This window comes from Corvus hawaiiensis, chromosome 11 (assembly GCF_020740725.1).
Source record: "Corvus hawaiiensis isolate bCorHaw1 chromosome 11, bCorHaw1.pri.cur, whole genome shotgun sequence".
In the NCBI taxonomy this organism is placed as follows: domain Eukaryota; kingdom Metazoa; phylum Chordata; class Aves; order Passeriformes; family Corvidae; genus Corvus; species Corvus hawaiiensis.
In genome coordinates this window covers 14967764-14990837 of record NC_063223.1, presented here as the reverse complement: position 1 = coordinate 14990837, position 23074 = coordinate 14967764, and the positions used below count along the sequence as shown (strand labels likewise).

Here is a 23074-nt window from a genome sequence, read left to right as displayed (position 1 = left end):
GCGAGGAGGGCCGGCCACGCGCCGCGCCGCCATCTTGACGTCTGAGGAACAAAAGCGCTGAGGCCGCCGCCGGCGCCGGCCCCGCACCAGGTAACGGGTGTGCCCCGCTCCCCCCGCCGCTGCTCCTGCCCCCGGGGGGCTCGCCGCTGTGGGGACAGCCGCAGCCCCGCCCGCCCGCAGGTCGGTGCCCGGCCCGGCGAGGCGGAGATGGGCGGCTGCCCGGCGGGGATGCTCGGTGGCGGCCTCGGGGCATTGCCGTGCTCAGCGGGCAGGGGGGGGGGGCCCTGGCCTGGCGTCACCCCGGGGATGCGGGTCTGGTCGGCGGGGGGGGACAGCGGTGACAGCTCTCGCGGAGCATCCCCGTCCGCACAGCGCTTCCTGCGCTCTCCGCGGGGCTGCGGGGCGGGGGCTGCCGGCCGCTCTGGCCCGGGCTCGGCGCGGGGGGGCCGCGCTTGTATCTCCAGTGGCTGCTGACCTCGGGGCTGGTGGTCGCCTCAGGCTCTTACTTAGCAGTTCTGTGAATCGTCTGACGTTATCCGTCCGTTTTGCCCGGGTGATGGGTGTGCTGCTGCTCTGACGGCTGCTTGGTATGCTCGGTGATAGTTCAGAATGAAAAACGGGTGCTGCGGGATGTGTTGCATAAGTGGATGTGATGCTCAAGAATGCCCTTTTTCTCTGTAAACTAGAAGTGCTGGGTGATGCCTTGTTAGGAACTGGTTTGAGCATCACGGTTTTATAATACCTTGTTAACGTGACTTGGGAGCTGCAGACGGTTTAAACAAAAACACTTGTGGTTGAGGCTTTGGAAATAGGCATCCAGCTTAAGGAAATAAATGTTATCGTTGTTGATGGAATAACAACTTCTTGGTAGTTACACCCTGATATGCCCTTGGCCTTAATTCCTCTGTGAAAAGTACACATGTTTAACACTGATATCTTTCCTGATGTATGCTGGAATTTAATCGCCCTCTACTTCTAGGCTGCCTTTTTTCTTTTCCCCCTTTCTGTTTTTTTGATACAGTGCCTTATGTGTCCCATATACTCAGCTGTTTTAGAAATGCATCCAGTGCCCTTGTGCTTTTCGTGAACATCTAAGGGGACAGTTCTGTGTCAAATATTGTAATTAGAATTTGGCTTTAATATTTGGTTCTGGAACATTAATGTTTGGTTTAACTTTTCAGTCAGGTGATGTATTGGTCATTACTCAACGTGCAGCACTGAAATGGTAGTAGAACAGTTCATATCTGACACTTGAGAATAACAAGGTCAGGGTTGTTTGGGCCAAGAATTGGCCTCTTTGGTCATAATTTTTCTCATATATATATGAGATAAAACCGACTTGTAAAATTTTCTTTAAGTTAAATTCATTTGTGTAATTGTAATGTTACCTTAATTGTAACATTAAGGAATGGAAACTGAGTTTATATACACATGCATCCACATATAAATGTGTGGTTTAAAAATGGACTGATTAATTTGTTTACATTTGGCTGATTTAGCGTCTTTCAGATTGCTGTTGCATTTTTTTCTTCAGCAAATAAGAACCCAGTGATTTAACTGCCAGAATTCAGGAAAATTCCTTTAAATAAAATAATACAAAGTGTTCAGAAGTGTCTCCTGGTTAAAGGTCGTGGGAAGGATTACAGCCATTCACATGTACTTGTTTGTAAGAAATTCCAGATATTAAACTTGGCCGTGTAGCTTTTCATAAATTTACATTCATTTAATTGAAAAAAACCTGGTTTTCTTTTTTGTCTTTGATGTTTATACCTTTCTGAAGTAAGTCTGTTATCTTGTCTATGGTGCTTCAGTCATACAAGCAAATGGAAGCTTTATGTTGCTGTTTCTTCTGGAGGAAAGGTAGATCAGAGCTGTCATAGCCATATCTGGTGTGGTAGTTTGGAAGCAGCTGGAAAACTGGACAGTGGTCAGTCACATGAATCCTGGGCTTTGTACTCTCAAAAATTCTTTCCCTACCAGTTGCTCGGAAGGAAGATTTAGCATTTGTCAGGCATGACGTTTTGAAAAACCAGGATGAGAAAAGATGTTCAAGAACCTTTTTGCTGCATGTCAGTGGATGGGCTTTCATCCAGGTCACTGGTATAGGTGGTGCTTTAGTTGTTCTCTAGTCAGCTGGGGAGCATGAGGCTGTTTTGGGGATGTTTTTCTTTTGACAGGTAGGGGAAGGGTACAAACCTCGAGGCACTGAGGGTGTCTCAGTCTGTCAGCAGTGGTGACACACAAATGTCTGCCCTTTTGGTTTCACTGGAGGCAGGGAAATGTGTGCTGTCAGGTTGGCGGTGAAAGATCTGCTTCACTAGTGACGTACAGTATCCTTGTGGAATTTACCTACAGGGATAAATGAAATAGAAGCCATTCTTTAGAATTTCTAGTTCTTTACTGTCTGAGTATTTTTTAGTGAATTGAATTAGATAAGGTCTAGGGAAATTCTGGAGTAACTGGTATTAAATGTTAATTATTTTCAACGATTCCTATTTGATGGTGTGGGAGATAGCTGAGGTGTTTCTTTGAGAGATCAGGAGTGCTGCTCCTGCAGCGGGGTTAATGCCTGCCTGAGCTTGAGAGTAGGTCCAGGACCAGAATAGGCAAAACAAGTGTCTCCTCTCTAGCATACATGATGCTGGCCTTCCTGGGGAGCTGGGCTTCAAGTGGGAAAGGCTGGGGGCAAAGGCTGGTTTTTGAAGTGAAACAAGATTTGATGTGGTTTTTAATGCTAAGCCGAGGTATAGGCTCTTCCTTTTTGATGTAATTCACTAGTTTCCTTAATAGTTCTGCACCCTTGCTTAAACACAGAACTTGTTTAATGGGTAGGAATGTATTCCAAATGTTCATGTACCACATCCAAAGATTGAAAGGGCAGAAACTGAGGTGCAGCTAGAATTTTTATCTTGAGTGTGGTATTTACTGCTCTAGTTGTACCCAAAGTGTGGGGGTAAGAGCCAAATATAGAGCAGTTTGAAGCTTTCTTAAGCTGACATTTTACATTCATAATAATTCTTGTTTATCTAGCGAGCATGGGCTAGAACCATTATCTGAAAGCTGTCAGGATTTTACATTGATGTGTGGAAAAACCTTGCCGCCTCTCATTCAGTTCATCCGCTTATCAGCTGTTGAATTTGCTGATGCTTAGCTCGTCCCTGTTGGCAAGAAGCTGTGGTTGGTCTCCAGGCAACGCAGGTCCGGCTGAGCATCTCTGCCTTGCTTGAAGAGATGAAAATTTTCCATTGCAGGGAGAGGTTTTTTCCTCTTGCTGATTCTTTTACCTGGCTTCCTGTCTTGCCCAAGGTTATTGCATCTTTGAAACAATACAGGGATGGTTTACAAATATCAGGAGGTTACATTTTAAGAGTTTTAAGGTATAACTGCAGATATGTCTTTCTATAACTTTTGTTAGAAATGTCTCATTAGAATGTTAATTTTGGGCCTTTCATGGTAACTTATTTTATTGAAAAATAGTTATTTTTCCCCCTTTTGCAAAAAGCTGTATGACACTGTATGATGTGCTGCAAGTAGCTAGAAATTTCTCCTTCTGCAAAATCTGAAATACTGGAAGGCATAATGGAAACAAAATTGTTTGTTCAAATGAAGGTCTGTCATTGGTTGTGTTTAATCAGGTGTTCAGAGCTTGAAATCTTCCACAAATTCTTGGCTTGTGTGGCGCAAAGCCTTTGAAGCCCTGACTGTGTCTCTGAAAGATGGGCCATGTTAGAATAAGGGAATGATAATCTTCATAATAGGTACAGAATGTACCACTCTGCTGTTATCAGCTATCAACATGCAGCCTTTGACCCTGTGTCTGGATTGCTCCTGCATGTGGAGGATTCTCTGTTGGAGACAGCTGGAACCAGTTACTGCCCAGTTTTGCATTTTTACTGGACAAAGAAAGGCTTGCTCATAAAATGGTTTTGGCCACTGAGAGTCTTGCTTTGTGTATGTGTGTCGTGATGGATAGTAGGATCGTAGGGCAAGAGGTCGCACAGGCAGTGCCTGGTTCGGAGCTGTGCATGTGCTTGTTAGCCAGTTAAGAGCCCAAACAGAACAGGGAACTACTGAATTCACACAGTAGCCATTCAGCTGTACTGCCTCTCTTGGTCCCTGTCTTCTGTCCTGCTCTGCTGGCATCCAAAAAGTTGGAAGGAACAAAACAAAACAAAAAAGGCATTTGGATGACTTGCTGAAACTGGTTAATATTGCCCCAGGTTGTTGAGACTTAAAATGAACAGACTCAAGGACAAAAGATACAATTATTGAGGTTATTTTTTGTCAGAAAATCACAGTCAGAAAAAGCAAGGGTTTGGGGGCTTTGGGGCTTTATGCCAAAGTCTGTATTAGAATGAGCACAGCAAAAACGCTTCTATTTTCTTGAAGCATAGAGGGCTTTAAGCATACCCAGATAGCTGTGCAGTGCTGTGATGCAGAAATTTTCTACGCTGCCTGAAACCCCATCAGGAATTTTGGCTGCTGCCTAATTTCATGCTTATTGAAGATGACCTCTTTTCTTTTGACATTTGCTCTTTTCCTTTCTCATCTCTTTTTCCAGAAAAATGGTAATTTTTTTGCCTTGTGCTTTGGATATATGGGGACGGTGTGATGGCAATTGATTTTTTTTTTTTAATGACATAATTTAGTTTAATGATGTTACAGAAATGAGAAATGAAGCTGCCTGACATGATAGGCATCATCTTGATCTTTCTAAGGTGTTAGCACTTTCAGAAGGTTGGTTCAATTTAACAGGAGATATGAGGTTAAATTGATGGGTAGGTGTGTTCATACTAATATAACTGTCATTGCAACTGGGAATCTGTTCAAGATACCTTAAGAAAATTGGTTCTGGCTTAATAGAACCAGTCAGTTTTCTGAAGAGACATCTGTGAGTATTAAAGTTGAAGGTATAGTCCTAGATACCCTTGACCAAAGTTATGTAAAAAAATTTAGAAGTTGTATCATTTCCAACAGGGAGGGAACAAAATGGTTGGGGGAGTAATTTGGAATTTGTGGAGATAGATAAGTAGTCTCTTGAGGATGAAGGTAGATGAAGTAAATGCTGATGGAGCTGCAGTGAATTGCATGGTGAGAGGATGACTGACTTCACGTTGTTCCATTTAAACAAAGCCTCTGACGTATTTAAACTTAAATGCTGAATCGTGATTATGTTTTAAAGTGCAATTAATGTTTTAACATCACTATCTGCAAAGTTTGCTTTCAGAAAATAAAATGCTTTTTTCATAAGCTTGACTTACGTTTTTCTACTCATAGTATGCTGTTTTTTCAAAATGTGGAATTGGAACATCAGCACACTGTGGATGGTGGTGCTATGTTGCCAAATTTTAAAGAGAAAGTAGGTTTTTGGTAATCATCCTGTCTGATTCTTCCCTTTTTGGTGAGTGATGGTTTCTCTTTGAAAACTGTTGTGCAGTGCACACTTGCTGGCTACTATAAAAATTGCCTGTAAAGCAACAGATATTTTTAAGGGAATCAGACATACTCCAGCTGTGTCCCATTGCCTGGGCTATTAAAACTAGCTGGTTCTTGTGTATCGTTAAATGTATTTCAGCCTGCTGCAGGGATAAGAGCAACACAGCCAAGCTCCCACTGGAGCTTCCTTTTCTAGATTACTGAAATTGATAAGATTTTTTTCAAGTGGTTTTGTATTGCTGTTTGAATATGTAAACTGTATGAGATTAAAAGGATTAATTCTTTGCCAGTGATTATTATGCTCAGCCTGTAATTGGCCCCAGATGGTGTACTAGGAGATCACTGAACAATGAAACATGAAATACATAAATAATTTTTTTAAGAATTTTTTTAAGTACTGTGCAGGTGTACTTGTAGAAAAGGTCCTTTTCCCTTTTCCTAGGAAAAAAACTGTTCTTGAAATGAATTGCATTTACCAGGGGGAACAGTCAAGATTTTTTCCCTTAGTTTTGTTGTGCCACATGAGAGTCTGTCTTGTAAGATTCTCTCCTGTTCTTACTTGCGCTCATCCAATCTGCTGCAGTTAAGCAAGAAGCACATTGAAATTATTCCATTGTATCTTTTGCATTTGAACTTCTATAATTGCTCTGGCAACCCTGCAGGGAGCTGTGTGTTCAAGGTCTTAGGTCTCAGTTATTTTCGACTCTTCAGGGAAAGAGTATGTAGAGGTCACTGAATCATACAAACTCTTCCCTGTAAGATGTAAATCTAGGTTGTGTTATCTGAATTGAGATGTGTTTGCAGTAGTCTGAGGTGTTTTGAAACATAAATACAGTTTTAAAAGATATATTAAATGCATCCCATTAATGTGAGCTGTTCTGGAGCAAAAACTCCATTTATCTTAGTCATCAGAAGTATTCTTGGAACCTACACTTGTAGAATTACAGTTAAAAGTGGGGATGGGCATTCCAAAACATGATGACTTTATCTCCTTCTGGGCTGCTTTTCAATAATTTTTATGCATAAAGGGACTAAACTTCTTTTGAGGTATATTGATGGTGTAGGTGAATATACACATAAATGAGAAGCATGAAATAGGTTACTGTGCATTTTTGGTACCATTCTTCCTATAATAATTTATTTGTTAATGATCTTTGCTGTGCATTCCTTTGGAAGTTTTTGCTCAAGGAGTTAGCTTGGATTGTAGGATTTAGGCATCAAAGCTTTAATTTAGCAATCTTGTCCTGTGGGCCGCTAGTGCTTATGGTATAAAAAGCATTAGGGGTTGGGATTTCTAAAGGAAATGAGAGAAAATCTTTGTATAGTTAAATGAAGGTGACCTTTGAAAGGGACTTGACACTTGTCCTATATGAATTTTATTTCTCTTACCATATATGGCAAATGAGTCACAACTGAAGGGCTGGTCACAAAGATTCCATGTTCTTTCATTGAGTGGCTCAAAATACAGTTCCCAGACTGCTAAATTCATGGTAATGAGAAAGGCATAATCCTGGATTTATTTTAATCTTAATGCTGGAATTTCTTGAGGGTGTTGGTGTCTTGAATAATACTTCCATGTGTGTAATCCACACAATTTAGCTCTTGCTGTCATATTTTCGGAAGATTAAAGGCTGAGTGCTATTTTGGTTTCTCCATGACAAAGGGCAGTATTGTCTTTTTGTAGCAACTGGTGGTTTTGGCCGCTGAGGCCAGAATACCGTTTTAAGATGGATCAGTTTCTAAATAGGAAGTTTAAGTATCTTAGTTTTGGTGGTTCAGGTTTCTTAGTTTCCATGGCATTTTTACTTGGAAAAGAGACTAGTTCTTAAATTACACAATCCCTGAAAAAACTACATAGGTCAGAAATGCTCTCTACTGTATGAATATGCTTAGTAACTTGTAACTTGGCTTTATTTTAGTTCCAGGGAGATAAAATAGCTTTACTTGAGAGGTAAAATTGGCATTTTTCCAGAACTTTGTGTATGTAGGTGTTAAGATTACGGATTACAAATGGTGTAGGAAAAGCTGAAAGCTGTTGCTGTTTTAAATGTTGAAATATCAATTGCACTGAGCACATAACCTCCTTGGTGAATTTTAAGAAATTGCAGCTGAGGGGCTGCTGTGCATGCTTATGTAAAAAAGCTAGAAGTTCTTGGAGACAGCCTTGGTGACTTGCCTTGCTTTCCTAGACAAAAGGATTAGGGAACTGGGTTTCTCCTAATAATGTAGACCTGGTTTAAGAAAGATAGGGATAATAATTGTGCATGAGGAATAATAACCATAGAACATTATGCAACTTCAGATTGGTTTGTGTGTAGTTTGCTCCCTTAATATGTTATGCCTAACGTTTCATAATTCTTAGTTTTGTCTGTTAAAGCTATATTCAAAAGTCTTTCTGGTATAGAGATGCCTTTTCCTGGTCTTAAAATCAAGAGTCCTACACGGTTAGAAGGGGAAAAGGGATTTTACCTTGGTATTTATTTTAAGGATCCTTAGGTGCACACGTCCAGGTCAAATGCACCGAAATGCACCCCGCCAAAATGGACCCCCAAAAGATCTGGTATAACATTATAGGTTTTACTAATTAGCATATCTATCAAAGATTCCCCAGTGAATGAGCCCCCATCCCCAAGGAGCCTTCCCCTGGATGGTTCTATCTTAGTTTACAAAATGTGTTCTGGAGAGGACCTTGGGGTCTGGGGCACACTGATCCCTAGCTATGAAGCTTCTAAAATGTTTAGTCTCTCAGCTTGACAAACAAGTCCAAGAATGTAGGCAAAAAGCACTAGGAATACAGAAGTTGTAAAAAAGGTATAACAGGAGTATAAAAGAAAAGGCAAAAAATCTTTATGGCATCATAGGAGGTGGCTCTGGAGCTATGGTATTCAATTTACAGGTATAAATACATGTCTTAACCTGTCTGGCAGTGTTTATGTCTGTGTTGGGTTATATTTAAAGGCAGACAAAACTAGAACTCCATGTTTAGGGACTAAAAGAGATGGGATAAATATGTTGCTAGTTTAAAAAAATGTTTTTCATTGAAAGAGTGCATCTTTGTCCATTTTTCGGCCTCTCAGCGCATGGTCTTTCATTTCTGTCTTACAGACAAAATTCATAGTGAATAGAAAAGGCTTGATGCTCTGGTTATAGAAAAGGATCTCTCAGGGTGCTGTCTTACAGTCCTGAGAAACTCAGAACAGGACTTCAGTGTAGCACTGGCGACTCCTTTGCCATTGTAGCTGCTGTTGGACTGTCCCTCTCCTCTCGGAATGGAAGAAATACCTAGAGGAGTAGTGCTTTTAGGAGTGATATAGCTGACATCCTCAGAAGAAGTTAGGGCATTTCAAGGTATTTTTCAGCAGTTTGAAAGCAGAAAATGCATTCTTCCTTGCCATTGTAGCTGCTGTTGGACTGTCCCTCTCCTCTCGGAATGGAAGAAATACCTAGAGAAGTAGTGCTTTTAGGAGTGATATAGCTGACATCCTCAGAAGAAGTTAGGGCATTTCAAGGTATTTTTCAGCAGTTTGAAAGCAGAAAATGCATTCTTCCTTGGTGGGAATCTTTTGTTTGCCAATGTTAAATGTTTGCTGATGTTTTGAAAGCTAATGTTAAAAATAGGATTACCTTTCTACCTTGATGGACTGAGACTGCTGTGGAGTTAGCTCAGTCATGTTCCCAAAGGGTTTTGCAAACGTGTTTTGTAGGAATTTTGTGCACGACTTCATGTATAATTCTGGGTTTCTAGATTCAGTCTGTTTTGCACGACTAAATAAATTATGATCCCTGTGGGTGCCTTTCGACTCAGAATTTTCTGTGGACAACCAGTATGCCTCTCCAGTACGTAGCCTTTAATTTGTGAAATTAATCCAAGGCATTCGTTTCCTTATTTATCTGGAGAAATGACTTAATTTTTCTAAACTACAGCAATGTACTGCTGTGCAATCACCAGCCATTTAGTAAAGATACGTTACAAAAATATATAAAATTATATCAGTATTTTTAAGAAGCAGGTGGCTTCTTTTACTGGTCTAGCCCAAGCAGCTTACATGTAATAAGAATTTGCTCTTTCTTGGCTTTTTGTGTCTGTAGGTGGTTATGATAGATATGCCACTACAGTGTCTGACTCCCAGCACCCTCATGATTTACCACTAAAGGCTATAGTAAAAGTGTTCCTGCTTCAAAGGGAATGCACACATAGACCCAATATGTGGGTCTGAAGGAGTTGGTATCTTACTCTTGAGTATGCATGTGTTCTGCTGAGTGTTCTTACCAAATGTCATGCTTACTCATCCCTGAGTACAAGTCGTGGAACTTGATGATCACTGTATTGATGGATTTGCTGCAAAAGAGCTTAAATAAACTTGACTTGCATAGAAAGTCAGAGCATCACAACCACCTGTTTCGAGTTATACTTAATGAAAAAGAAGGGGGCTTTCCTCCCCCCGTCTATCTTTTAAAGAAAGACTCTCCTCCCCCTTGATGGTATGAGACTGTCCCTCTACCCCTCAGGGTGTTGAAGACTATTTATTGTCTGCTGTATTAAATTTGAATTATTTGCTGTTTATAGGACATTTTTTTGTTTATAAATAAAAAAATTCTGAGAACTGACAATGTCAGTGCACTTTTCTACTGAAGATAAACTTTTCCCTCCAAATTAGTTACTGTAATAAATGTTTGCTTTCTGTAATCATGCAGAATTTAGGGCTGCTCTTAAGACTTTTCCCAAAACTGTAGGATTCATACTAGCACATTATTCTATGGGCTCTGCATTTCTGTCTTAATGAGTTAAAAGGTTAGAAACTATAGATTTTACTACTTAGTTATATTTATTCTATTGTAGATACAAAAGGCTTCAAAAACTATCCTAGTGTGGGATTTGCTTTATATTTAGAAGTAAAATGCATCCCCACAATCAGGAATTGATTTAAACAGTTGTGATAAATGAATGCAGAGATCATTTTTCTGTTAAGAATTAAAAACACTTATTTTATAAGTTTTGCTCCCTAATCTGATGCAGTTTATTTTTAAAATGTATTTCTGATACTGTTCTAAGGCAGCTGACTGGACACTAGAGGATACGAGTATCTCCATTCTAATCTCAAGAACTTCTGAAAACAGAACACATCAGAGTAACTCCTGAGCCAAGCAGTAGCAAAAGTGAATGTTAGAAGCAAATCATTACTAATGTTAGTTTGGGCATATTTGCTAATAAAACAGTGTTTTGTGTAGAGGAGTGGCATTGGTTTTCATCAGAATTAATCACAAGCTGTGCAAGACCTTTGATCCTGAGCATGTGTAACATATCTAATGCTTTTAATACTCTGGAGTTGCATCCTCTGCTTCCTTTGATTCAAGGAATGTGCCTTGCTGTTTGTAAAGTACCACGTTATTAGTAATGAAACAAGTAGTTCAGTCATATGAGGACTTGTAAAATTCCTGTAATCGTTCCTGGTTGATAGGTGTATTGTAAGCTCTCACAATGTGTTTATCCTGCTTCAGTCGTGAAGGGTCATTCTCTTCGAGCATTGTGATGAGTTACCAACTCACACCTTGGGTACCTTTTCAATTTTGTGCATGAAAACAGGTGGTGGGTGGGCTCTCAAAAACATACTGTGTGCTTTCCACGTTGTTACTTGTATCTTCCTGTGTCCATTCTCAGCTATTTTTTTTTCTTCCGGAATGTTCTTTATGCTGAAGCAGCTTTCTCTTTGGCTGATCTAATAGGTCACTGATACTCTTTTCTCTTCTGTTGGCTGACTGTGCCATTCCTCTGTTTCCTTGGAACCTCGGGAAGGGGCTTTGCTTTGTCTGGTTCAGCAGTTACAGCACCCTGCAGCAGCTCTGCTCTGCAGATCTCTACCCTGTCAGCTTCCTCTGCACTGCCCAGTGAACTGAGAAAAAAGGACAGGCAGAGAGCTTTGCTGCCTTGTTATTTCTGTCGCTGTAAAGCTGATTTAGGGCTATGCGGAGTTGAAGATACTGACCATCCAAAGTAAAAAGCCTGCACTAGAGAGAACCTAGTTTTAACAGATTTAACAGAAGGGCAGCTCTGCATCAGTAGTTCTACCATTACAGAGTTTTGGCAGGAGGTGTATTATTTTTGAGATTGTTATGAAGAAGAAGCTGCTGCTTAATTGAAAGCTGTGCTCTCCCGAGGATGTGTTCATTAATGCAATTATGTGTGGGACTAAGTTGAGAATCTGTAATGACATGAAGTACCTTCCAAAGAATGCCATCACCTGAGATTAATATTAAAAGCCTGAAAATGTGAATTCATTGCGGTATTCTTTTGATGGTCATTGTCACACGTGATGGGGATAAGATGTGTGTAAATATCACTTCTGGTTTGCAGGTTTGGGTTTTAAACGCCTTCTGCTGCTTACTGTAGGAATGACATTGCTCAAGCTAATGTTACTGTGTCTAGGCAAATTTTTGTTTGCTCCTTCAAGTTACGTCAGGTTTTTCTCTTAAAAGCTTGACATGTGAAGGGTTAATAAATCTGCTTTTTTGGCTGATGTGTCCTTTGAGCAAAAACTCTTAGCCAAAGGCACTTAAAAGCACGTAGGAGGAAAAGGGCAGGGTACAGTGAGTCTGCATTTGGTATCTGGGAAGATTGCCTAAAAACAGCTGTTCTGGGCTCTTTCTTCCCAAAGAGCACTGAGAACAAACTGGGTGTAGAATCAGAGGAAAGGCAGTGAAGAATTGCATTGTGCTTGTGCTGGTCAACATCAATGCCACTTGAAACTGTTGGTCTTCGGTCTAAGCTTTCATTTGTAAGAAACTGCAACCAGTTTGGCATATTGTGAGGCTGTTTATGGAATTAAGGTATTTATAAATGAAACAGTGCAGAGCATTTCTGATGGGCATTACAGTTGTGCTCCAGGCCCTGTTCATCTGAATGGCAAGATTCTAAATATTAAGGAGAGCCAAAATGACAAACAAATCCTGATTGTTAGTAATGGTAATGTTAAGGCATGCAGCAGAAAAAAACCTTAAGATCTTACTCAAAGCCTTTTTGCAAGTGAGAAGAATTTCATTGGGTGAAAACAAACTGAATTTATTAGGTAAAAAATGCTGCTTGAATGGCTACAATACATTAATTGATCAAAGTGAAAACTAAAGCCTCACTGAAACCTAAACTGTTGACAAGATTACGTGGTCTTGCTGCTGTCTTCTTGAGTACTGTTACTATGTTCATATCTGTGTTTTAGCTTCATAGAAAGGCACTAAATTGCTTTGCACAATTAAGGAGCTCAGTTAAAGGCTTTGTAGCAAGGAACTCCTTGCTGATGCTCTGTTCAGCAGTCCTTGCACACAGCTTCTACTGCAGAGCTGTATTAATAGAACTTTTCCAGCAGGGATATATACTACAAAAATTCAGTCGTAGAAACAGAACATGGGGGAGTTACACTGTGGTTTTTGGAAGATAAAAACAGAAGGAAAGCTTACTAATACAGCCACAGTAAACTCATCTGAATTTGTGTGAGCCTCCCCCTTTACTTCTGGTAGATCCACGTTTGTCTTGTGGTGGTGCTGACTGGGTGCGCTGTGTTTGACTACGTACAGGTGTTTCTAGCATTTCTCTCAAAAAAACTCCAAGCCTGTCTAAATATTGCGTAACTTATAAAATCATTTTTATAGTATCAGAGCAATTAAAAAAACTTGCTTTGTTTTTCTTCAAATGGGAAGTTACACTGTGTGATGTGCTGCCAGATCTTACTTGTTCAGGAAAGGGTGAAGCACAATGAGTAGTCCTGTCCAATTCTGTGCTTGGCAATTCCATTGCTGAGTGCGTGTGGTGATCCACATCCAAGTATTGTCCAGACCACTTGGGCATCCATGAAAGCCAACAAGTTGAGCTGCTACTAATGAGCTCCCTGAAGATGTGTTGGGTAAACAAGGTGTGCAATTTCTGTGTTGGAGGTGATTTTTGCTAGAGTCATTTCTACAGCATAAATATCTTCAAGACTTAACTGCTGATGCAACTCAACGCAGGAGAGGAAGACTGGGATAGACTTAAGTGTTTGAGGTTAAAGGATATTGCAAGGTACTTTCTCAGTCTGAATCGCTGCAGTCGGCAGTCAGCGTCTCTGTATCAGGGGTAATTAGGAAGGCAGCCACAGAATGGTGATGCTGTCTTGGAAAGAGTGGCTCTTGTACTGCTGCTGTTGTGCAAGGCTGTTAAAAGTGGCTGTGCCAGTGTAAAGCTCTGGCACTGTAAGATCATGTGCATATGTTACTGCATCTCCAGTGAAACCTGGCACGCTTCTGGCTTTCCCTTGGAAATTCCAGAAGACTGTGGAGGCATTACTGGCTCTAGAAAATCCCAATGAAAACTCAAGAGTTAAAAAATTACTGTTGCATTATACAGATTGGTGCTTACAGTTTCTGTAATAGAAAATGGAAACAATTCTCAGAGTTTACTCAGGAGCTAATGTGACTTGTTAAGTGTGCGTTTCCTGACAGCTCCAAGTGTGTTACTCATGTGCTGGTAAGTCAGCTTGCAGGTGAGCCTTAGGGAAGAGCAGTGTAGCTCTGCATGGAGTGGGTGCTACTGTGGGGAGCCATGGAGAAATAAATCTGTGACTCTGGAGCCCTAACAGTGCTCCCTTCTGACTGTGGCAGCTGAAGAGATACACTGGACTGCCCGGGATTTGGGGACAGGCCATGGTTACATGGCTTTTCTGTCTTGTCTGGGCACTTCAGCTTGGTGCAGTTGGGTAGGTTTTTTTGAAGTGGCTCACATTCGGGGTGTAACTGAGAGTTTTTTATATGTGTGTCTCTGAGTTGTCAAATTGTTGATGCTGAGGTAGGTAAGAAAATTCTCTGGTGGTGCAGTAGCTGCATTATAAAAAGAATGCTAGGAAATTAAAAGTAGTACAAAGAGAAATGAAAGTTTACCGATATTGCTGTAATCTTAATAATATAGGTTATCAGAAGACAGTATTGTTTCTGGGGAATACTATTCCAGATTAAAGAGGGGAAAAAAAAGAAAAAAGAGCAGCCTGATAATGTTTTGTCAAATGAGGCACTTGGAAGAAAGGAGGAAAAAAAAGAAACCCAACAAAAAGCCCCACCAACAAAAATACATTCAACTCGTATTGACCTGTTATCTTTAGATGCAGGTAAACATTGCAGGACCTGGAGTTCATTCAGTTGATCGATCTGTTGTTTCTTTAGGCAGTTTAGTTGCTTAATTCCATTAATGCTCTTATGTCCAGGACATGCTGTAGGCGTCTGTAGTTCTGGTAGCGCCGCTGCTTTAAGCCTGCAGGTCTCTGCTTTTCCAGTTAATGTAAAGCTGTTAAATATCTAAGGAGGACAAATAAAAATAGACCTGTGACCTAGAACACTTTGTAGTCTCTTAGAATTAAGTGCATTATTGTTCGTGTAACGATCTTCAGGCAAAATAAGCATGAGGTTGTTTTTAGCCGCAAAAAGTTATTCATTAAAGATTTGGTCTAAAATTAGAGTAACTGGACTTAAAAATTTACTGGAAGGCAGAGAACAAGGCAGTCATGTTTTGATTTTTAGCTTCGCTCCTTTAATTGCTTTCAGAAGTCCAGGTTGCGTGAAACTGGCGGCTGCCCAGAACCGAGCAGCATGCGGTCACAGGGTGCAGAAGCAGAACCTACGGGTGCAGCTGAGCATTGCCTTCTGCTGGATGTACCAAAAAAAGATGTTCTTGGAAAATGGCACATTAGCATTATGGCTTGCCTATGAAGAGCTTGTATCTGAGTAATATTTTCGGTGTCTGACATATTGTTGTGAATGAACCGGTGAAATAAACCCTGGTCCCACCCTGGACGTTGGTTGGTTGCTGTCCCTGCCTGGAAGGGAGGAATTGTACGCTCGGTGTTAATTCCCGGTTTTTCGGGCTGGCGCAGGAGGCGGGGAGTGTCGTTGGGAGCGCTGGCGCTCCTGTCTCCGGGGTCGGGCGCTGGAGGGCGACAGGCGCGGCTGGCGGGGGGACTCGCTAGGGTGGCCACGGGGGGGTTTCCTTCGGGGAAGGGGCGAGCGGCGCCGGCCGCAGCGCTCCCCCCGCCCCGCCCCGCCCCGCCCCGCCCCGCCCCGCCTCGCCTCGCCTCCCATTGGCTGCGATGCGGCAGGGGCGCGGCCTCCGGAGCCTGCCTGGCTGCGCCCCGCGCTCGGCCGCAGTCGGCCGCGTCCGGACGGAGAGCGGCGCGCGCTCGGCTGCTCTCGGCTCCCCTCGGGCCCGCTCGGCTCCCGTCGTGCTGCCCAGGCCGCAGCGTGCGCGGACACTGACGGCCGCCGCTCTCTTGTGTTTGCCTTAACAGACTTTTGAATCAGAGTAAACACCCGCGGGTCTCGGAGGCTTCAGGCTCTGAACTGCCTTCTCTACTGTCGCCTTCTTCTGTCTAATGTGCTACAAGGATGAGCCCAGCATTTGGAGCTATGGAAGTGGAGCACTATTCCAAGGGAGTCCTGCTCGAGCCTTTTGTCCACCAAGTTGGAGGACACTCCTGTGTCCTTCGGTTTAATGACAAGACCATCTGTAAACCCCTTATTCAGAGAGAACACCAGTTCTATAAGACTCTCCCAACAGAAATGCGTAAATTCACTCCACAGTATGAGGGTAAGTTACCAAACCTCTGAATGGGGTTGGGCTTTTCGTTTCTGTAAATGCAAGTGTGCTGTGCTCTCTGTTTTCTCTGAAATCTCTTCTGTGTGGAAGAGATTTTAGGGGTTTTTTTCACGTATTTTGATGTTGTCTGAGGCAGGCTGTGGAGATGCAGGCTGGAAATGCTTGCCAAGTTGGTGTTTGGGCTGACTAACAGCATTAGAGTAGAGCAGCTCTGCTGGTGATAGCCCATATATCTCCCTTAGGCACAGGTAAGTAGCTAACAGCTTGAGAATATTTTCAGTAATTATCTGCTGCTTTTTTTTTTTGGTGGATTTTTAATTCTTTTTTTTTTTCTTTTTTCTTTTTTTTTTTTGCCACTTGTTTAATGTTTGTTTACAAGGGATTTGGTTAGGTTGGATAATAGTGTTTTGTGTAAGCTTAGTTGTAGTCTCTTTTGTGCTTTGATTTCTCCTCTGACTTTCATTTTGATCACACTAAGTATATGCCAGTAAGGTGTCTTGTTGAATACTTGCAGTGTTATTTCTGCCATTTAGGAAATGAAAATTCCTGGCATTTAGGTAGGCAAGGATCAAGTAGCCATGATGAGGCTGAGTCAGAAGTTATGTAGGAGTGGAAATTCCAGTTCTCCTAAGAATTGCACTAGTTAACAGGAATACTTCTTTTTCTCTCTCCTATTCCATCAATTGCTGCCTGATGATTAATAAATAATATGTCTGAAGCACTTTTTAAAAATGGAGTTGCTTTTTAAAGCACATTGATTTTAACAACCATGATGGTGATGAAGTTTTGTGTTCTGTTTGTGGAAGTGATGGAAGACTTCAGAGATGTTTCACAGTTAATATATCCTGCTCCTTTACAGAGACTTTTTGCCATGTCTAATTACAAGTTCTGTTGGACTGGAAGAAAATCTGATATTTGAATGATACTTTTCAAAATGTAACAGAACAATTGTACTAGTGTATGTGGCGCTCTGGGAAGTATGGGGAGGGATTTAGGGGGAAGGGGCCTCACTTGGTCCACTTCTGGATTTTTTTCCAGAGTAAAGGCAAAGAAGTCGTTTGCTAGCTGGCTCCCCCACCCTTTTTCCCATTGTTCTTTCCTTTGTGACAGCGGGACTGTCAGTTTCTGCTCTCCCTGCCCCAGCCACTGCAGGTCTGGGAGCTGCCTGCCCAGCTTGGAAGTTCCGTCTCTCACTGAGCCCTCTCCCCTAGCTAGTGATGAGCTGCAAGAACTGTGCAGACTGATTGATCTGAAATAGGGGACTGGAAAACAAAAAACAATTAATACAATTGTTATGGCTTCTCCATTAACCCCTGAGACTTGTTTGTGTAGCACTGGGCACATCTGTCAGTGCTTCACTAAGACTCCTAAAATGCAATGCAGTGCTCTAGAGGATGAGGAGAAAAAAATGCTTTTGAGGTTCACAGTGTTTCTGTACCACAAACAGATTTGCTTTGTATTGCATTTTTGTTACTTATTCCACAAGATTGCTGCATAACCAGTATCAATAAAATAAATTCCAAAAAATAGAAGAAAATGTATAATTAAACATGGTGATTCTAAATGGAAGCTTTTGGACTAGTTTCTGTTGTAATGTGACATTTCCCTTGTTTTGCTCTCCTTGCACATCTTTCCTTTCCCTTGGGGATCTAATAACCAAATATTGTTTGGATAAGTGCTTTTTGCTTTGCTGTCATGCAAAATTTAAAAAGTTTTTGGTGTGAGTTTTTTTTGTGCAAGTCACTTTTCACTGCAAGATGTTAACAAATGTTTTACATCTCACTTAGAATCAGACCAGTCAGGAGTTTTTTTTTAATTAATAAAAAATTTTATTAATTGAAATTGTGTCCTGTTATTATTTGATTGTTACTTGACTGCCTCAGAGAGAGAAAATGACCTTTTTGTATCATTGTTTTGTCAACATGATAAATTGTCTTTTGTGAGGTGTCATTTTTGTCTAGCTCTTTTGATATTTGTTAGGTTGGCAGATGAGGTTTGGCCTGTGGCAAGATAGAAACTAAGGACTGGGGTAAGAGAAAAAATAAAGTTGCTGTATTCTTAGTGTAAAATACTGTGTTCTAAAAGGCTTGCTTGTCACTTGAGCAATTCATAACTGTCTGGGTGCTTTTTCTCTTCAGGTGTGGTGTCAGTGAGCTTTGAAGAGGATGAAGATGGAAACTTATGTCTAATAGCATATCCATTAAATGGGGACCACGATAACTTAGAAAACTTAGATAACTCTGACTGTGAACCCAAAAGTAAGCTATTGCGGTGGACTAACAAAAAGACTATGTTGTTAGAAAATGAGAAGATGTCTAAGGAATGGGTCCGGCAGCACAGGAAAGAGGAAAAAATGAAAAGGTAAATTTTGATTTTTTTTTTTTTTCTTTGCTGTCAAATTCTGGTCTTGAGAATTCTCCAGAACTCTTTTGCTTTCATTTTCTTTTCTTCTCTTGTTTATTTGGTTTTTCCTGGCCTCTTCAGTGCAGACAGATTCACTAGTGAAACTAGTATGTCCTTAGCCCTCAGTAGCATGTTGAGTCTTTTCATTTTTTACTGCTGTGGTCAGTTGAAACAGGTTTCCCAGTGTTACTTTTGAAGCTTCAGAAACAGAAAAAAAACCCACAAAACAAACAAAAAAAACCCCCAGCCACAAAAAACAACCCCTACAAACAAACAAAAAACATTGACTCGCCTGCAGAAGAACAATAGTTTAAAAAAAGCCCTTGCAACCCCAAATGTATTTAAGTGCTACTATATATGGCATACTTTGTTAGGAATCCTGCTTTATCCCTGTTAATGACATTTTTACCCTTGTTCATTTCTATTAATTGTGCTCACCATAAACTGTGGGCTGTGATGTGATGTGTTAAAAGCAGTGACCTTAGCTAAGGATAAGCCTTAAAGTGCATCACTACCTCTTGTATTACTTCACAGAAGTCATTCACACAGGTAAAGGATATATAAGTAGAATTACTGCAGGTTCTGTGACATTTGGCTATATGCTAATTTATATTAGTATGGAGGTAGCTTTATAATGATTGAAATACTGGTCATGGGCATCTTGTCCACTTGCACAGAGAGGAAAATAAAGCTTTTGCTTCTATTAATGAAAGTGAGCAAAATAGCTTGTAAAGTTAAATCCATTGCCAACCCCTTTTCAAGAGCTTATTTTTCCACTTGACTTATAGTTTGCTACTTTGTTCTGTTTTTCTAGTCACAAACTGGAGGAAGAATTTGAGTGGCTGAAGAAATCTGAAGTCTTGTATTACACTGTAGAGAAAAAAGGAAATGTCAGTTCTCAGTTTAAACACCATAATCCTTGGAGCATGAAATGTCACCAGCAACAGTTACAGCGGATGAAGGAAAACGCCAAGCACCGAAATCAATATAGTATCCTTTCCTGAAAGTACCTCATAACAATGCAATGAGTAGGGCTGTGCCTTTTATTTCTTCAACATTGCAGATAAGAGTACAGAGCAGGCTTAACTGCAGTCCTGAGAGACTCTCTGAAGCTGTGATTTATTTGGCATCTTTGAAGGGTTTGCCAGCACTTTCTAGAAATGGGCTTTTCCAGCATGTAACAAACTACCTAAGCTAGGAAATTCAGAGAACTGAATTAAAATCTTCACATTGTGGGTTAGCTAGTGGACAGGTTTTACAGCATACTGTGTTTAGTGTCTTTCACAAGAACAGTTTCTAGTGAAAGCTTTCAAAGGAGAAGAGTTCTCTCGATTTTTACTACTGTTTTGATACTGGTGATCTTAAAAACCAGTGTCCTTTTTCCCTTTTCATCAGTTTCTTAAATACAGAGGATGTTCCAGTGCCTGGAGTGTTCTGCTTCTAGTAGCCTCTTTTTAATGAGCTTTAAGAGAAGTTGAATATAAACAGTCATGTAGGATTGGAGCATGAGAAACAAAAATCTGATTGAATCCATGAAAGCTGAAGCACATTGGTTTTGTGCTGTGGGAACCATAGGCAAACATCTCCACCCTGAGCATTCTATCCAAGCTGTAGGCTTGGATGCAACTGATACATCCTGCAAAAGTAATAATATCTAAATACTGAGGTAAACAAATTTCTCATGTGTGAGGAGTTTCGGTGATGGATTACTGAAACATCTATGACTAATAAATGATCAAATAGATAGAAAGGATTTTTTTTTGGCTGGTACCCTCACCATTTCACTGTAGATGATTATTCAGTTGCCTAAGAAGTGTGTGTTATCTTTGGAACAGTGTTAATACAGATGTTTTAAAGTTGTAAAGATGGTATGAAAATGCTTCACTGATTTTGAGTGATAACACAAACACACAAAATCTTCATTTCCCACAGAAAAAAAAATCTCTTGCTAGACAGGAAATATTTCATAATTCAAAGTCAGCTGCCACGTTATGTTTCTTTATAACCCTGATTGCTTTTGGTTTTCACTTAATGTGAAAATTCACTAGTATCTAGAGACCAGTAAAGGTGGAACTGGCTTAAAGCAGAGTGGGCATCTAAATTTATGTCACTGTAATTTTTGATAGATTACTTTATACTAGGCATGTTTCGGGTATGCTTAAAGTTAAGAGTGAGGCACTATAAAATCTGAGGTAGTGTTTTTAAAACCTGTATTCCTCATTGTGAGGCTTGTTCCTTAACTGCTCAGAATTCATTTTGCTGGAGAACCTGACGTCTCGCTACGAGGTTCCGTGTGTGCTGGACCTGAAGATGGGGACCCGGCAGCACGGCGACGACGCGTCTGAGGAGAAGAAGGCAAATCAGATCCGCAAGTGTCAGCAGAGCACCTCAGCTGTGATTGGAGTGCGAGTCTGTGGCATGCAGGTGAGAGCAGAACTCATCACGTGTGGCCAGCAGACTTGCACCTATTTCTGTTAGTGGAGTTTTGGGTTTATGTAGTCATGCCACAAGCTGTTACCCTTGAGCTGCTGTGCTTTGTTTCCCTCACAGAGGGGAGTGAGGCTTTTAAGTATCACTGATCAGTTGGAGGTGGCAGCATCTGCAGGAGCAACCTGCAGCCCACGCTCTGCACGAGTTGAGTGCAGGCTCTGAACACACAAACAGCCTCCTGCACCATATCAGCAGTTCAAAACTGTTAAAACTACTGATCCAATTAACATTTCAGTGTAGCATAGGGAACGGTTACAAGGAGGGCCAGTTATATGCATTTTAAAATGAAGGACATGGAAATCTGTCAAAATATTAAGAAGCAATCAGTTCAGTTCTGTTCTGTAACTCTGAAAAGCCACAGATCATTCTCTGCATGAAGTAGACTTGTTGCAAAGTGCAGGAAAGAAGTGCTTGGTAGATTTAATAAGACTTGTTGCCAGATGAGGAGACATTGTGTGGACTTTCACCTGAATTTTTTGTTTACTTGTTTCTGTATTCCTGGAGTGACAAATGGGAAACAACATGTTTGTGTTTGAGTTTTTTTCTGAAGCCTCTCTCCACCCATCCAATAGATTCCAGGAATGCTAGCAGTTGTTTGCTAGGACTTGTTCCACAGCACGCCTATTGGCATGTGTGGTGTTCGGCTCACTGTTCAACTTCAGAGAAAAACATGAGGCAGAAATGAAAGTGTGGGAGCTGCACTTCTAACCACAGTGTGCTGGGATTTGAGTGTGAGCCCTTGTTCACTTTCCAGTGTTGATCTGGGCTGGAAAACAAAGAGGAACTTTGGAAGCACCTGCAATCCTTTCTTGACCTACATGTTTAGGCATTATTGAACTATAGACCACTCTTCTATAGGAAATAACCTTCCTGCAGGAGCACCTCTGACTTCTTTAGGTACAGATGATTATGGGGTACACCTTAGTTTTGGATAGGAATGTTTGCTGTCACTCAGATCTCAGCATGCTGGGAATCAACATCCTAGAGCAGAGGCAGGTAATGAGCTGAATGAGTGGCTGTGGTACAAGCTGTAGCTTAACTTTGGAGATCTTGGCTGCAGCTTTCCTAATCTCATTTCCAGTCCTCATTCTTACATGCTGGGTGGAAAACTTAAATCTAAACTGAAGGAATTTTCCACTTCCTCTCAGTTGCACAGGCGCTGCTGGATCTGTTGATAGCAGTTTCTGTAATTGTGCAAGAGCAGTTTTAGAGAGTAGTATGTCATCTTGTAAAAGCTTTAAGGAGCATGCTTTTTTAGTTCTTAAATTTTTTTTATGTTCCCTCAAGGCTTTGGTGTCAGTGTACCAGCAATTTTAACTATTCCTTTTTTCTTGTCCTGTGTTTGTATATGCAGGTCTACCAGGCAGGCACTGGCCAGCTGATGTTCATGAACAAATACCATGGAAGAAAACTCTCAGTCCAAGGATTCAAAGAAGCACTTTACCAGTTCTTTCATAACGGCAAATACCTGCGCAGGGAACTCTTTGAGTCCGTTATTAAAAAACTTACTGAACTCAAGTCTGTGCTGGAGAAACAGGAGTCTTACCGCTTCTATTCCAGCTCCTTGCTGATCATTTATGATGGGAAGGAAAGGCAGGAAGTTGCCGTTGACTCGGACCCCGAGGACCTAGAGGACCTTTCAGAGGAATCTTCAGATGAGTCAGCAGGAGCCTATGCCTACAAACCAACTGCCAGTACTGTCGATGTCCGCATGATAGACTTTGCCCACACAACCTGCAAGTACTATGGTGAAGATAATGTGGTGCATGAGGGCCAAGACACGGGTTATGTTTTTGGACTCCAGAATTTAATAGATATTATTAAAGAAATAAGAGACGAAAGTAGCGAATAAACAGTGTGAATGCACATCAGTAGAAAGCACTATTGTGACTGTTTGTATTCCAAAATTATTGGCCACTTTCTGGTGGTAGGAATCTTTACAGGCTCTGCAGGGACGGTCCTGTCAGAGTCAGACTTGTTCAGAGGGCATTTACTTACATTGGTGCTGGACCTAGCACTGGCAAAACTTGGTATCCTTATTTATTTTAACTTTCTTAAACATTCCATATTTGATTACTCAGATACCTCTGTTATCCCTGTGTGTATATGTTCCAATAAAATTCTTTTTGTTCATTGTAA

At 41.1% G+C, this 23074-nt stretch overlaps 1 protein-coding gene across 3 annotated transcripts; it reads left to right on the top strand.

The window, feature by feature from the left end:
- Window positions 1–23074, top strand: IP6K2 (inositol hexakisphosphate kinase 2). Of its 3 annotated transcripts, none has more exons than XM_048315736.1 (6): window positions 1–90; window positions 15735–16033; window positions 18181–18403; window positions 19260–19435; window positions 20694–20869; window positions 22290–23074. In XM_048315736.1, the coding sequence occupies exons 2-6, from the start codon at window positions 15832–15834 to the stop codon at window positions 22785–22787; spliced, it is 1275 nt and encodes a 424-aa protein (XP_048171693.1). In that variant the 5' UTR covers window positions 1–90; window positions 15735–15831; the 3' UTR covers window positions 22788–23074. The 3 variants fall into 3 exon arrangements, with proteins under 3 accessions (XP_048171693.1, XP_048171695.1, XP_048171694.1); XM_048315738.1 differs by lacking the exon at window positions 1–90 and adding an exon at window positions 164–180; XM_048315737.1 differs by lacking the exon at window positions 1–90 and having other exon boundaries at window positions 15606–16033.